This window comes from Spermophilus citellus (genome assembly GCF_964194105.1).
Source record: "Spermophilus citellus genome assembly, chromosome: 11".
NCBI classification, from domain to species: domain Eukaryota; kingdom Metazoa; phylum Chordata; class Mammalia; order Rodentia; family Sciuridae; genus Spermophilus; species Spermophilus citellus.
Window position 1 is genome coordinate 128198494 of NC_138192.1, and position 17012 is coordinate 128215505.

The 17012-nt window shown below is 35.9% G+C and overlaps 1 protein-coding gene across 1 annotated transcript in view; it reads left to right on the forward strand.

The window, feature by feature from the left end:
• Positions 1-17012, forward strand: part of CAB39 (calcium binding protein 39) — a 77418-nt gene that overhangs the window by 15496 nt on the left and 44910 nt on the right. The window contains exon 2 of the mRNA XM_081262117.1: positions 13979-14135. Coding sequence (XP_081118243.1) covers positions 14022-14135 — 114 coding nt within the window. The 5' untranslated portion in view covers positions 13979-14021. The remainder of the gene's footprint in view (positions 1-13978; positions 14136-17012) is intronic.

Sequence of the window (17012 nt, forward strand, 5' to 3'; positions counted from 1 at the left end):
CTGGACTTGATTTCAAATCTAGTTATGTGTGTTGACTTGGAGACCAGGTCGTTGTTTTCCTCCGATAATAATGTCCATGACACAGGCATATTCAGTGGATGTTGTTTCGTGTCATAAAATGGTGGTTGTTAAATATTTGTTAAATCTGTGGTATAAAAGCCTAATATATAAAACTGATAGAAGTGAGGTATTTGGGCTGGAAAAGAAGTAAACCCTTCCCTGCTCCAGACCTTAGCTAGAACAAGATTTAAAAGCTGCTGTCAGAACAACTAATGCCAGTTTAGTTTGGAAAAATTTCAGAGCCTGCATCACCAGTTTCTCACTGTTATGGAACACGCTCACCCTATTCACCTCCTTCCCAGAAACCTAATTTTAATCAGTATAACTTCTGTTAAAACCTCTGTGATTCTGACAAGTTGATGGTATGGTTAATAAATAACCCCAACATTTGAGAGAAATTTAAAAATCAAGAAGGTAGATTTTTTTGGTCTGTACAGGATGATAATTTGTTTGGGCTTTTTGGTGTTTGTAGATAACAGAGCTTTCACAAATATTGAGTCATCACAATCACTTATGGTTGATAGCATTCCTTGGCTAGAATTCACTAAAGATAAAACCCTGTGTTCAAAATTTGTAGAGGGAAATAAGTTTTAATGTAAATAAATTTATCCATTCTGTTTGGGGACCTCCCACTAGAATTTAACATTTTATGCTCCCTTGGATATAAGATGCTTTTATTGTGCATTTTAGATACAGCTTTAAGATTTAAAAGCAAACTTTCCAGTTTGACTATATTATGATGTCAACACTTACCTGCAAAGCACTACTCCATAAAGAGTGGAATGTTCTGTGAGCAATAAAAGAAGGCATGTGGTTATTCTGTAAACAGCACTTGGGCTTACAGTGAGTTTTTCACCTTCTGCCTTCCTTGTCACTTGATACTTTATTGCCCGCCAGAGCTTGACAAAATTACAAAATAATTGTCATTTTCTTATCATAGTTCAGATGGTTGCAGAAAGCTCTACAGTCAATTGTAATACATTTTCTGGCTCTTATCCAAAGTTTTCAGTCTCTAAGAGGCAGTGCAGGAAGCATCTCCTCTGTTGGTGTCTGTGACCTTCAGCACACAGTGTGTGTCTACACTCTGAACTTGCTATTCATCACTTTTTTCGTGCAGTCTGGTAAATGGGGTGTGTATTAGTGTTATAGATTTTAAGTGCTCTGTGTGTACCTGTATCCTCACTAGGCTTGTGTCATTAAGTTCTCTTTTGGTTCATGAGCTGAGTTTTGGTTGTATGATTGGGAATTTTTTTCCTCCAAAAGCTCAAACAAGAGCTTTTGTATTTGATTCTGGTACTCAGTTGACAACTGAGGTACGGTTACTTCCTCTGAAGTTAAGTGGGTTTTTTTTTTGTTTTTGTTTTTGTTTTTTAGCCTCATTATTTCATTGAAAACTCTTTTCTCAACCTAGGATCAAGACTTCAGATGTCAGTTGGTGCATTGCTTGGAGGGTGGGCAGCATATATGACTGGTTACGAGAACTCTCAAAGAAATTATCCTTGGTAGAATGTTCTACATAATTCTCTAAAAAGCCCATGTAATAGTGCATTCTGTGACTCTGGATACTAATGCTGGACAGTCTATGTACACTAAATACCACTATACAGCAACCTTTGAGCAGTTCAAAAAGAAAACAAACCTTCAGATCTCCAACTATGGTGATTTAGCTCTGGCTGGTTTTGTGACATGTTTGTGCTTTTGTGGGCATTTGGCCAGAACAGAAATAGTAATGCTTGGACCTTGAAGGAGAGTGATTTTTTTTTCCAGGATTATATCTGATCCTATAGAAGTAAGTTTAAGGTTATAAATTTTAAAAAAGAATTTTTTTTTCTCAAAATACACTTTATTGGAATGACTAAAAGCAAAAAATAAAAATTGTTTTACCACTCTTTCTTGAATATAACTTTTTAGAATTATAGTATTTTTAATATACTTTAATTCTTTGACCCAAAAATAACTTTTGAAGGGCATTATTTTTTTACCATATTTGAAGCTTGTTTCAAAGTTTTCATTTGTTTACAATTCATGTTTTGAATTAAGCATCATTTTTAAGGAATTACCTTTTTTAAAGGGCAAGATTGGCTATTTGCTTTTCTTATTTGCAAAAATATGGGTAAGACCCATGATGTTTGCCCTTGATCATATGGACTATGTTTGCACAAGTCTGTGGCAAAGCAGGTAATAAATTTAGCCAGAATTAAAATAGATTATAATTCTATCCTTGAAGATTGACTGTTTTAAAAATGTGGACATTAACCATTAAATACAGTGCTAATTTGTCTAAAATAGTTAGAAGTTCACATTTTCTGAAACTAATTCTTAAAAAATGGTAATGTAATTCTTAACTATTTTGACTGGTGAATGAATCATGAAGATAAAACAAAGATAGCAGATCTATATTGATAAAAGATCATAAAAACTAGTCAGTCATGGGTTAAAAATGATGGTGGAATGTGATGGACATTATTATCCAAAGTACATGTGCTCTATACATGTAAGAAGAATTGTAATGCATTCTGTTTCATATATAAATAAAAAATTAATAAAAAACTAGTCAGTCATATAGTACAGACATTTCTAAATGTTTTGTGATATGTGGCTATAACTTCAAGTCTTTAATTGTGGGAAAAAAACTTTCTTTTATGACAATTTGAGAATTTTGACATTATGAATAAAATAGCTGTCATTAGTAAAAGAGCTACTAAGGTTGTTTTTTTTTTTTTTTTTTTTGGTACTAGGGATTGAATTCAGGGGCATGTGACCACTGAGTCACATCCCCAGCCCTATTTTGTCTTTTATTTAGAGACAAGGTCTTACTCAGTTGCTTAGCACCTTGCTTTTTGCTGAGGCTAACTTTGAACTCATGATCCTCCTGCCTCAGTCTCCTGAGCTACTGGGATTACAGGCATGCGCCACCGTGCCCCAGCTACTTAAGGTTGATTTTTAAACCTTTTACTAACTTCAGGTTTCATCCCATCAAAATTTCATCCTGTCAGTTTTATAACCTATAATTCAATAGGTTATAAAATCAAATTAGTTGATTATGATTAGTATTTAAAAGGAGGCTAGAGAGTGGGAGACTAGGATGGAACAAAATAGGCTAGAATAAAGAATGTTAGTATAGGGCTGGGGATGTGGCTCAAGCGGTAGCGCGCTCACCTGGCACCACATACAAAACAAAGATGTTATGTCTGCCGATAACTAAAACAAAATAAATAATTAAAAAAATTCTCTCTTAAAAAAAAAAAAGAATGTTAGTATAATTTTACCTAGTAAAAGATAATAAAGATAAGTGCTGTCTGACAATACTTGTTTTTTATTGTATGAATGTATATCTTGAGGTCAAAGAAATCTGTAAGTCACCATTGGTAGTGATAATATAGTTAGGTGGCCTTGTGGTTGTTGAAATAATTGTACACAAAAGAAACTGATGACAGGCTTTAATTGGAAGGTTCTAGCACTCTGTCTTCCTTGATCTATTTGTACTTTTTTTAAAAATAATGTTTATATGGTTTTTTTATATATATTTTTAAAAATTATTTATTTATTTTATGTGGGGCTGAGGATCAAACCCAGGGCCTCTCACGAGTGCTAGGCAAGAGCTCTACCGCTGAGCCACAATCCCAGCCCATCTATTTGTACTTTTTAAAGGGAGTAAAGGAAGACCTATATGACTTGCTGACTAGATTTATGATTGACAGAAGTAAGGAACGTTAATAATACACTAGTTAACAGAATTGAGAGCCAATAAGAATTTTTAAATGTTGTATACTGAATCAAAATCAGAAGAAATTTAACAGGAATAATTGTACAAGCATGTCCCAAAATGCAATAATAAACCATGAATGACAGTGTGGCTTCCCACAGAGCAAGTACCAGAGACCAAAATCAGTTAAATTCCTTACTGGAAAAGTTTTTAGCTGTGTAGTGTGACTGTTAAAAACTACTAATGGGCCAAACTTGGTGGCATACACCAATCCCTGCAGCTTGGGAGGCCAAGGCAGGAGGATCACAAGTTCAAGGCCAGCCTTAACAAATTATTAAAACTCTAGTGAGATCCTGTCTCAAAACAAAAAATAAAAAGGACTGGGGATGTAGCTCAGGATAAAGCGCCTCTAGGTTCAATTCCCAGTCCCCTCTGCCCCCCCCCCCAAAAAAAAAAGGAGGAGGAAGAAAAAAAATAGTGGAGAAAAAAAAACTATTGATGGAGTTTAGGATCATATTTATGAAATAGATGGATAAGTAATGTTGGCTGGTCAGATCCCATACTCCACATGGAATCTTTGGAATGTCACATTCTTTGAAAGAAACAGTGACACACTGTCACTGCCTAGAGAGTAAGTGAGGGGTTCCCTGAGTGAGTCAGCTCCCTCAAGGTTCATCATTTTCATCTGTAACAAACCTGAGCTGGATAAACTTTAAGAATTTGGTTGCCAACACTGCTAAATGTCATGCAGATTGAATGTGACTATATGGTTCTTGCCCCCAGACACTTCACAGGCTAGTGTGCACTTGGTAATGCATTTAGTAATGTATCTGATTTGACTGTTCAAAATTATTTTCTTTCTTTCTTCATGACACCTCTTTCAGTTTATCCCAGTCCTGGATGCCTTTATGCTTAGGATGTGAGGATATAGGCCTACCTCAAAATAGTCCTACCTAATACCCACCAAATGGCTGCTCAGGTTTAATGGTATATTTTGGCACCTTCTAATTCCAGTATTTACCCTTGGCTTGGACTGGGATGAGGTCTAGGACTGGGAATTCTGTCACATAAATAGTTGGAATTCATTTCTGAAAGGCATGTCTGTGTTTTTAAAATATTCTCAAATCATAGACCTATAATTTTGAAAAATACAAATTTAAGTAAGTTTATTTAACATCTTTCTTATTTAACATCTATTTAAATATAGTCATCACGTATAAAGAAAATACTGTGCATCCCCAAAATAACTTAATTAGTTGTTGGTTAACCGGAGAAAACTCATGAATTATTGTGTCATAATGGATTTCTTGATTAACTTTTTGCCTACAACTAAGCAGTATTTTAAAATATTTTTCAATATTTTTTTTGTAGTTGTAGTTGGACCCAATACCTTTATTTTTTATGTTTTTTTTTTTAATATTTATTTATTTTTTTAGTTCTTGGCAGACACAACATCTTTGTTGGTATGTGGGCAAGCGCGCTACCGCTTGAGCCACATCCCCAGCCCATTTTTATGTATTTTTAAGTGATGCTGAGGATTGAACCCAGGGCCCCGCACATGTGAGGTGAGCACTCTACCACTGAGCCATAACCCCAGCCCCCAACTATACAGTATTTTAAAGAAAGCAACTACTCTTCAAACTGTAGTGAGGTTTGATAAATGAGATTAAGCTAGAATGGCTTATTTCTGAAAAAGTTGTCATTCTTACACAGTTGGCTGTGCAAACTGGCTTCAGCTTTTGGTGTGAGTTAAAAAATCACCTGAGTCACTCTCATATAGTCTTCCTTGGCTTCATTTTACTCTGGTATCTGGTATATAGAACTTGCACAGAACATTGGTCTTTGTGTAGCCAGTGTGGCCCTTTGTTTAGTCTTTCCTTATGAATACTTTTGTTCCAAAAATTATTTAGGACAGCTTGAAATATTTTTTGTACTTAATTATCATAACTTTAGAAATCCATAATGACTGCATTTACACTGAAATTATCACAGTAAAACTTGACAATAGAAGTATGATTCAGAAAGTATTTGAGGTTTAACGTGAAGTTCCTATTTGTAAAGTTAACACATAGCTTTTTTGGGGGGTGGGGAGTGCCAGGAATTGAACTGGTGGGGGCACTCAACCACTGAGCCACATCCCCAGCCCAATTTTTGTATTTCATTAGAGACAGGGTCTCACTGAGTTACTTAGCGCCTCACTATTACCGAGGCAGGCTTTGAACTTGCGATCCTCCTGTCTCAGCCTCCTGAGCTGCTGGGATTATAGGCGTGCCACCACCGTGCCCAGCCAACACATAGCTTTTTATGAGCACTGTTGCTTTTTAAAATTTGTTAAATGGGTCTTTCTCTAAAAATCAGGTATTACTGCAAAGACTTGTCCCACTGATAAGTAGGCAGATCCTACTTTCTAAGTAAAAAACATATCAAGGATTAACAAAATTCAACCACTTGTGGGAATACTACTAAAGATAGGTTAGCATAAGAATTTAGTATTTTAGTTTAAAAAACCGGAATTAAAACTGGTCCATGTGACTTTGTAATCAGAAAATGTTCAGTTCACTATAGTTTACTCTCACCTCTAAATTCTGAAAAGGTTAGAAATATTTTAACTCTTTGAAAATCTCTTTTAAAAATGTTCTGAAAAAATGTAGGCATACTGCTAATGAAACTTTGTATTGGTTAAGATAGGATTTTCCTAAAGAATGAGTGTATGGAGAAACTAATATCCACTCAGAGCTATGCAAATGCTCCAGAGATTTGGTTGGGAACAAAAAGTAGTGTACAATATGGATTGCCTAGTTCTCTATGCAGTACAGAGGTAAGACAGATCCTCTTGAAAGATCTAAAGCTGAGATATGGGCCAAACTTAAAAAAAAAAAAAAAAGTGATGTTTTTTGAAAGGCAGAGGGCTTTTCCAGGAAGGTTATCTGTTCCTCTGCTCTGCTTTTTGGAAGGGTGATACTGAAGTATATTAAAGCAAAATCCAGATCATTCATATTTCATAATTTGATGTGTCTGACTGACGTTTTTCATGTATCAGTTATACTCCATTGAAATACCTAACAAAACTAACAACAATTGCTCATACCCAGTGAATAATTTTTCTGGTAGCCAACATATCTTTTCTTCAGTTGGTTTATTCAAATTAGGGTCCAGAGAAGGTCCTGGAATCTCTCTTACCTATGTAACAGTTTCCACTGCCTTCTTTTCCCCCTCTCATGTTGTTTGACTTGTTGGAGAACCCATTATTTGTCCTGTCACATGTACCATGTTCTGGTTTGACTAACTGCTTTTGTGGTGGTGTTTAACTTGTTGGTTTATTCATCTGTTTCCCATAAGTTGGTAAGTAGATTTGGAAGCTTGATTGGATTTTGATTTGTATTTTGGGGGATAAAAAGGGTCAGATCTTTTTATAGGTGATGCTTTTACTCCCTGTTATGTGGTATCATGAGACGCTGGGTCTGGTTGTCCAGCTTTTAGTCATAAGTCAGTGTGTTCCCTGTTATTAGTGCGTGTACCACTGTGAAATTGTCTGTCTACTATTCAGCTGTAGTTAGTAGTTTTAATGCCATTGATTATTGTTGCTAGATCATGATTTCATCAAGGATTGTATAACTTTATGGTTTTTCTTTCAATATGCATTAGCTATGGATCTTTAAGAACTTTTCCTTTGTCATTCTTCAGTTACCCTGAGAAACAGGGTACAGAAAAAAGGTAGTCTAAAGTGTTCTATTCCTTCCTTTTATTTACCAATTTTTAGAGTGTTGAATTGTTGCTTTCACAACCTTCAGGGTGACCAATAAATATTTTAGAGTTTTTAATGGATTTTTATGGTTTACTTTTAAATATTTAAATATTTAAATATTGCTTTTAAATGTATAATACTTTTTATATGCATATTGCTTAATTTGCATGACAGTACATTATAATCTTTTCCCTTTAATGCTTAAATTATACCATCAAAGGCCTATGGGTACTTTTCCAGTTTGGCTCCTCTCTTTTTTGCCATGATCTCATTAATAATTGCTTTCTGGAGTAAGGTGTCCCAGGCTCATCTTGCATATTTCCTACTCTTTTCATGGAGCTCTCATTCCTGTTAGTGGAAAATAATCTTGAATTAATTTTTTAAAATAATGTTTGTATAATCAGAAAAAATGTTGCATGTATTTTGTAGATACCCATAAGAAAAACATAAATATACAAGTCTCATTTTCATTACCCATTATTAACCTTTGATATTTTTTCTCTTAGCAAATACATAAAGATCACAGGTGAGACTGTAATATATATGCAACTTCATACATAAAGTGTTTTCATTTAAAAGAAATTGCAGACTTTTTATAGCAATAGAAATATTCAGAATAATTCATTTTAAATTACTTTGTAGCGCTCAGCTATAGTTTCTGAAGATTCAGTTTTTCCTTTTTCTGCTATTTTACAGAACTGTTTAGCCTTCTTTGTACATAAATCTTAGAGAAGCAATTATTAGGATACATTTATAGAAGGGGGATTGAAGGTTTAGGAGAAGGACATTTTTAAGGCTATTGATACATAATGAATGTATTCATTGTTATGTGAAAGGTACTGGATAACCTGATAAACACTGTATAAAAGTTAGTTAAAACCTGGTTTTAAGTCCCTGTTCTTCTATTAAATACCTTTTTAAGATTTGAATACATTACCATCATTTTGGCCTTATTTTATTCATCTACAGAGCAGAAATAATAGAACTTCTCTTAGGAATGAAGGGACAAAAGAATCCCACCTTGTTCTTTTGAAGATTAAATAGTCATTTATTATAAATATCCTTTAAGTATATGCCACACAGTTTTCAGTGAAGAAATGACATTGATAAAGTCCCTGTTTTCATGTGATTTAATAGAGAAGAGAGAAATTTATGTCAGGTTGTGGTAGTAAGTACTGGATGAAAATGAAGTAGGATAAGAAGATGAAAATGGGGAAGAGATGACATTAGAGAAACAATGGTCAAGGAAGGCCTTACTGACTGGGTGTCATTTCAGCAGAAGTGTGAATGAAAATGAGGGGAGAGCTATGGTGATTTGGGCTAAGTGCTCCCTATGAACAATATGAACAATATGGTTCAGAAATGCCAAAGCACAAAATGTAGCCAAAACCTAGAATGAGGGAGATGAGAAAGGGAGGGATAGATCGTCAGGTTTGTTGTAGATTTGGTCAGGAGTGAAGTAAGTCATTGGATGGGGATCGAAATTGAACGGAGAAGTTGGCAATGCTCACAAACTGTGAGAGATCTTACATTATTTTAAATATTGCTGGTATTATTGCCATTACTATCACTTACTGCCTAGGCTATAAAATAATTTTCTGTATGGTTTCTTTTGTGTATCATTGACCCCTGAAAGTCTTGTTACAATCTTTTAATCACAAAACACATTCTAGTGCCATGTATGTTCTTGAGCACTTGATTTTGGTTTTGACATGGTTGATTTAGACTTATGTATTTGGTAGCTTTTTAATTAACCAAAGATCCACCAGCTTCTTAAAGATGCCCTTGGTTTATTTTAATGGAGCTGAATCATCACATCTTATTTGCAGCTAAGAAGGGCAAACCTCCCATCCATCCAAAAGCTGACTCAGGACTTCTAAGTGCACACTTAAAAAGAAGGATAAGATCACTCATTTTAATGCTTTGTATGGTGCTGTATAGTCTATGTGATAAAAATCGTATCTACCCACTTTAATTCGGGAAATAATAGGAATCAGATTTTAGAGAGAAGGTAGGGAAAAAACTATCCCCTACTCCTGTTTATTTAAATTTTACTGTATGTGAATGATGTGCTAAATACTTTAAACATGTGTAATTTAATTCTTAACACCACATTGTGAGGTAGCTATTGTGTTTTGCATTTTCACATATGAGGTGAGAGGGCTTAGAAAAGTCTTAAATCAGTTAAGACCTTGAGAAGTCAAGATTTGAACCCAGGCTATCTTTAAAGCCCATGTAATTAACTACTGTGCTTTCTATAATTGCACTACTGGATAGGTATTCTAGCACCTAACACAGTATCTGTACATATTCAGTAATTGTGTGAATTAAGTAACATTAACCTGAAAGCAAGATTAGGTTTTAGGGCTAATTTACAACTGCCTATTAGGTTCCTTAATAGTTCCTGTATGCGAGTCTTATGGGAGGGAGGACTTTGTGTTTGTTTGCACTTTTTTGCTTTTGACCACCAAGTTTATGAGTCAAGCCTAACAAATATGTTCATGTAGAGTCTTATGAACTCAGCTGTCTAGGAATGTGTTGTCATTCAACAGCTTTTCATTATTCTCTCTAAACATGTACACCCACATCCATACACAGCAGAATGTTGTCTTGAGAACAGGTACTCAATGCTTTAACTTTATGGTATATAATGAATGCACTGTTAGTATTTGAATAAATTAATGTATCGTGGTGATTGGCTTATGGGCCATATGACTACCCTTTAGTATTCATCGGTACACTGGTGAATAAGAATGTGGAAGCAGTCACATTGCCAAAGATGGGCAGTACCTAACAGTCCTAACTTTAATGGTGTGGACTTTCCCCAGTGGCTCTTCTGTGTATTCTCCAGCACTTTCTTGAGGAGCTTTCTGCTAAACTTTCAGCTATTAGGAATATCGGTGGAATAGAATAGTGATTTGAAGTTTTTATTCTTTGTAAACTAGAAGTCATCATATCTAGTGTCATCAAATCTCCATGTTGGAGACTTCCAGTGCAAAAAGCTACACATATAAAGGAAGAAATTAAAAGGACATTATGCTAATCCATTAATAATGGCTGTGATTTTCACTTTTTTCCTTATGTAATAATCCTTTAATGTTTGAATCTTGCTGAACAAGCAGTGTAACCGTTAAAAAAAAAAAAAGCTATAAGTTTAACTTACAGGTTTTGGATTCTAATCTAAGGGCAGAGAAAAATTATTGAAGAAGGGCCTTATTCAGTGGGTTCTTATTATTTCCTAAAATCCCTTCAGTTTCTTACTTAAGGAAATAATGATGAGGAAAAAGGATACATGAGAAAAGCAGTCAGAAACAAAGACTGGTGCCTATGTGTTTCACATGTTTCTAGGTCTCAAAGCACTCTGAACAATACTCCTGGCATGGTAGACCAGGCTTTTTGGAAGACTTTGTCTCCACTGAATGGAGAAAGCAGTACTGATGAGAGTCCCTCTAGAGCAGTGTGCCTTTGCTATATAATTTGAGCATCTTCTGAAGGTGATGTGTTGTTCTGTGCAAGAATTGCTAAAATTTCTTGTGAGTATAGATAACAGTAAAAAGATTGAAGCAAGAATTAAAACACGAAGTCTATTTGGTTCCATTTCTTCCTGTTCCTCTTTATTATCACTAAAACCAATTGGTAATTCATTAAGTTGTTTAGTCACCTGTGTATTTTTTTTTAATTTGTTCTAATTAGTTATATAACACCCTTGTAAGTGGAATTGAATAAAATAGAAAATGTCTGCATTTAGATTAATATAGTAACCTGAACATGTTTGTGGCTTGTTAAGTAAATTTCAAGTACTAAGGATGGATTGTTTATCCATTTTCTGTAAGTTTAGGCTTTCTGTTTATCAGTGATAATATGTTTATCAGTAATTAAAGGAGTCTCAAATAGTTACAAAAAAGGTACCTAAAAAAAAAAAAAAAAAAAAAAAAACAGATTCTCACCCTTTTCTTGCCCCCCAGAGGTAACACTTTGAACTCTTTTGACTGATTGTTTTATCATCCATGATTTCTCTGTGTTGCTTTTGAGACAGATATTTCTGCTTCAGTAGCTGCTTTGGCTTTCTTTTATTATACTCATTGCAAATTTAGCAACACAAAATCAATACACAGTACTGGGCATGTTAATCTAACATGCTTAAGAACTTTTTTTCTCATTTTTTCCTCTCTTTTCCCCCACTGTATCAGCACCACCACCCACCTTTTTAATTTTTTTTTTAGTTATAGTTGGACACAATACCTTTATTTTATTTATTTATTTTTATGTGGTGCTGAGGATCAAACCCAGCGCTGTGCACATGCTAGGTGAGCGCTCTACCGCTGAGCCACAACCCCAGCCCCCCTCCTGCCCCTTTTTAATTATTATTTTGAGAAAGGGTCTTGCTGTGTTGCCCAAGCTGACCTCAAACTGGAGCTCTACCTGCCTCAGCCTCCCAAGCAGTTGGGATTACAGGTGGGTGCTACTATGCCTGGCAAGATCTTTTATTTCTTAAAGCATTGCTTTTCTTACCTGCTGTTAGCAATGTTCTAGGCACATGAATTATCTGTCTACTTGATCATCCCATGTGGGTATTCTTAAATTTGAAGTTTTTTCATATTTAGACTTTTAGTAGGACTTTTAAAAACTCCTTTACCCTGGAAAATCACCTCTTCCACCATTGAGCCAGGATTCTAAATACTTCCTGCAAAATATTCCAGTAAACAGTCCTACTCTCCACCAGCATTGACATATATAGGGCATCACTGCTGTGATTTGCACAATCACAAATAGGAAAGATAATATTTTCAGAGAATTTGAGTGTAAACTACTATATTTATGTAGAAGCAACCTGCATGTCCCCCTTCCCCGCCATTTTTTTAAAAAATGATTTGGGGGAAAAAAAATCCAGAATTTGTCTGCCATGTAGCCAGATAATCAGAGATAATTTAACAGCTCTTGGGGAGTGATTCTCCTGTAGTCCATCCAGACTTTTTAGAGAAAGATACTTAGAAATGGACTTAAGCTTATCTTTGAATTTTAAGAAGACCCATGTTAGGCTGTGTCTCTTTGGTTAATGAAGATGTGTTTTTAATTTGATCAAAAAAGGATTTATAAGCTGACAGAAGCTGAGATAGGTGATATTTTGGGACAGATTGGTTAGAACACATCATATCAAAACCTTTGAGAAATAGCATACTATTTATTTAACTATAGTCTTAATATTAGCATTCATTTACATGGTTTTCCCCTAAGTCTTTGTTCTTTGTAAACAGATATGTATGTTATCGTGTCTTAAACTTGAGGGGGGGAAATATTCAATATTCAATAAAATCGTAGGGAGAGCTCAAAAGAAGTGTGATGCTGTGTGACAGAGATACTGAGTTTATATGTAGGCGGGGACAGAGTAGTGTTGGAGGATTTAGGACCTATGTTTTCTTACGTTGGTTCAGGGGTAGGAAGTATGGAGACACCTGGAGCAGTTAAATATAAAGTTGGAATTCACAGTTTGAAACCATGAAGTGATTCCGTAGTTTAACTTCTTTTTAGTTATTTAATAAAAAACGAAATCGTAACTTCTAATATGTTCTCAAGCACTTCCATTTTTTGTTCTGTTAACCTTTTTTCACCATGACTTCTTGGAGTAGTTGTATATCCTCCTTTGGATAATGTAATATCCAAAATATTAAGAACTTTCATAAGTTCAATATCTCTAGGGTTTTATCAAGTGAGTTCTTTCACATCCGTTCCTAAAGGGTATATGTTGAAAGTGTCACATGAGAGCTTTGAAGATCTGTTGGGAGATTTGTCCAAGGTTCTTTCATCTCTGAGACACTGCGATTGACTGAATAGAAGGGTAGCCATGTTGAGGAAGTATGCACATGTCCAGTGAAGCCCACCAGGAGCATTGGGAGAGACCTAGATAAAAGACCTGTTTTGCTGGTGCCTAGTGACTAAAGCTTCCTCTGGCTTTTTGCCTCACTCATGACTTTAGAATAGAGAACTATTAATTGGAGGTATAATGTAGTGATTAAGGATACTGGTTAAGACAGACCTGAGTGCTTTTTTTAACCGCTTAGTACCTTGAGCCAGATTCTCAACCTTGCTAAACTTGACCTGTAAATGATAATACTGTAGGATTCTGTTAGATGATGAATTAAATGCTTAGCATTGGGTTTGACAGTAGATGTTGCCCTGTGAGTGATACCAGTAACTGTACCTACCTATATCAGTAGCATCCGCAGGTTCTTTCTTGGCTGGGTGGTTAGGAGAACCGAGGATTTGAAAAGAAAGAAAATTTTGAAAAGTACAATGTTCTATAATTCCAAGGCATCTCTGTTATCGTTTTTTCCATATATTAGTGAGTCTCCCAATTTCTATTGATTATGAAAGTCATGACTTTCTTAAGCACTGATTTCCTCCCTATTTGGTAAGAATGTCTTCTGTTGACCCCATGTTTTCTCACCTGAGCTTTGTGCTTGTTGCAGGTCAAGCAGGCAGAGTGCGTCGGAGGCCTCTGTTGTTGCCGTCATGCCGTTCCCATTTGGGAAGTCTCACAAATCTCCAGCAGACATCGTGAAGAACCTGAAGGAGAGCATGGCTGTTCTAGAAAAGCAGGACATTTCTGACAAAAAAGCAGAGAAGGTATGGATATGGGTGATTTGGGGTTTTTGTTTTTGTTTTTTTAATATATTTAGTTGTCAATGCATCTTTATTTTATTTATTTATATATGGTTCTGAGAATCGAACCCTGTGCCTCACACATGCTAGGTAAACACTCTACCCCTGATTGGGGGGTTTTAGATCTAGTCCTAATATGGCATTTGCTTGCTGCTGCTGCTGCTGCTGCTGCTGAAACAAGTTTTCTGCTATGCATCTATCTCACAGACATTCTCACCTTTTTGTTTCTTCTTCTGTTGAAATTTCCAAGTTTATTTACAAAGTGTTTATTTCATCCTTGAAATGTTTTCTCTGATTCTTGAAAGCAGTGTTTCCACCAAAATCTTCCTGGGAGGATACTGCTTCTGGTTTTCTTTCCATGTTCTCAATGTCCATACTCTACCTCTCTTCCATTCAACATAGCTCAAACCTGACTCCATCCCAGTCATGTCTTGCCACCTGATTCCTGAAACAGCATTTCCACTAAATATTGTATATTCTGTTTCATAAAGGTTTATGAATAGAATCTGAGTCGTATTTCTGCTTGAAGAAGAACCTCATAATCTTTCTTTTGGATCTTAGTAGTTACCTTCTTACTGTCCTTCCTAAAATATGCTCTATGCTTTAAATGTTCAGTACAGACACACAAGACCCTTTATGATATGCTCTCTTCTGTAGGTGAATTTTAAATTTCTTTCTCCCTTATTCTGTAGGCTCCAGCAACCTACACCAAGTCAGATAATTAAATGCACTGTTTTTAATGCCTTTGTCTTTCTGTGCTGCCTGAAATCATGTTCCCTCTTGCTGGATTTCCACCAAAGCCCCCACTTATCATTCAAAACTACCCTTACGATTTTTTGTTGTTGTTGTTGTACTGGGGATTGAACTCAGGGGCACCTTACCACTGAGCCACATCCCCAGCCCTATTTTGTATAGAGATAGGATCTTACTAAATTATTTAGCGCCTCACTTTTGCTGAGGCTGGCTTTGAACTGGTGATCCTCCTGCCTTCGCCTACTGAGTTGCTGGAATTACAGGCATGCACCACCATGCCCCGCCTTTTTTTTTTTTTTTTTTTTTCCTAGATTGCTTACCAAAATACTTCCTCTCTCCTATCTCAACCCTGCCCACTAAAACAAATCCCCACCATGTAGGCACCTATCTAGGAAATGTCAGAAGTGCCACCATTTTCAGCCTAATTATGTTTGTGTTGTATTTTTGTCTTCCTTACTTGAATGCAAACTCCTTGATCGGTATGACATTTATGGACTACTTGTGTCCTCCACAGTACCTGATTCCCCTGAACTAGGTGCTGTTATTTCTAATGCCCTTTGGACTGGGAAGCCAGGCTAATTGAAATAGTTAATATATATATAGAGAGAGAGAAAAAGATTCTGAGAGAACTTCTGGGTAAGGTAAGTGATATGAAACATAGAATTCAAGAACTCTTCCCATCTTACTGAAGATAATCAGTTAGGATATAAAAATATGAAAAGTCTAGTTCCAGAAACTAGAAACATTGTGTCCTCAGGAAAGTAGAGGAGACATTTGGCAGAATCACAGCAATATCTCTACCTCAGGGTAAGAGTACATAACCTGGCTTTCCTTTCACTGCTGGACATCTACTGCAGCACCCAGCAGTCCTAGTAGTCTACAGGTTTGCATGGGTAGAGGAAGCCACACCAGCAAGTATCAGGGGTGACACCCATATGTGGTACCTGGGATCACAGCAGAGCTAAAGAGGCAGTGTGAGGGAGAAGAAAACCCACAGAAGCAGACACACTGCCTGTCTGCTGGAACTGCCCACAATGGCTGCTCCTTCATCCTTATCCTGAAACTGCTAATTGTTGACAGAATATTGTGTGCATTCCATGAATTTAAAATGATTCATCATCTTTTGCAGTGCCTAAATGTGCTGTCCACTCTCTTAAAATATATTCTGTTCACCAAACTAATATTGCATGTGCTTGTTTTTATTTTTATGATGCTGGGGATTGGACCCAGGTCTCATTCATCCTGAGCAAGTACTGTACCACTAAACTACACCCCAGCTCTCATCAGACTATATTGAATACCTATCTAGTGCTGGGTGTCATTTAAAGCACTGGGGATAATAGTCCTCAATACTGCTCTTTTAGAACTCTCCACTTGAAGAAAACCATAGAACCTAATTTAGAGGCATGGAAGAATACTTGATCTGTTAACAGATAGAAATATGGAAAATAGTTAAGATGCCATTTCTTTCCAAATTAATTTTTTAAGCTGAAAGCAATTCCATTCAGATCACAGCATGATATTTTGGAATTCGACCAATAGAAATTCACTCTATTTTGAATCAAAACATACTTCAAAATCTATTCTATTCACAGTCTCCACAATTGTGGTATACAAAATTCTATCTAGTTTTTCAAGCCAAAAAGGCATCCATGACTCCTTTCTGACTCCTCAAATTCATCTATGTTATGTGAAGAAGAAATTAAATAAAAATACAGAATTTAATCACCTCTTCTCATTTTCGTTGTTACTACCCTGGCCTGAACTATCATTATCTGTGCTTTGTATTACTGTGTTGGCCTCTTAACTAGTCTCCCTTGCCTCTCTACAGCCACAGTGTAGAAACATTCACTCAAAACAGAGTCAAATAATAATTTCCTTGGAATAAGAGTCAAAGTCCTTACTTACATGGGTCTAATAAGAGTCAAAGTCCTTACTTACATGGGTCTAATGTACATTCTGCAACCAAATCATGCCTAGGCCTATTTTTGTACGGCTCATGAGCTAAGAAATGGCTTTTACATTTTTTAAATGGTTTAAAAAGCAAAGAATTATGTGATAGATACCTTATGTGGCCAACAAAGAGTA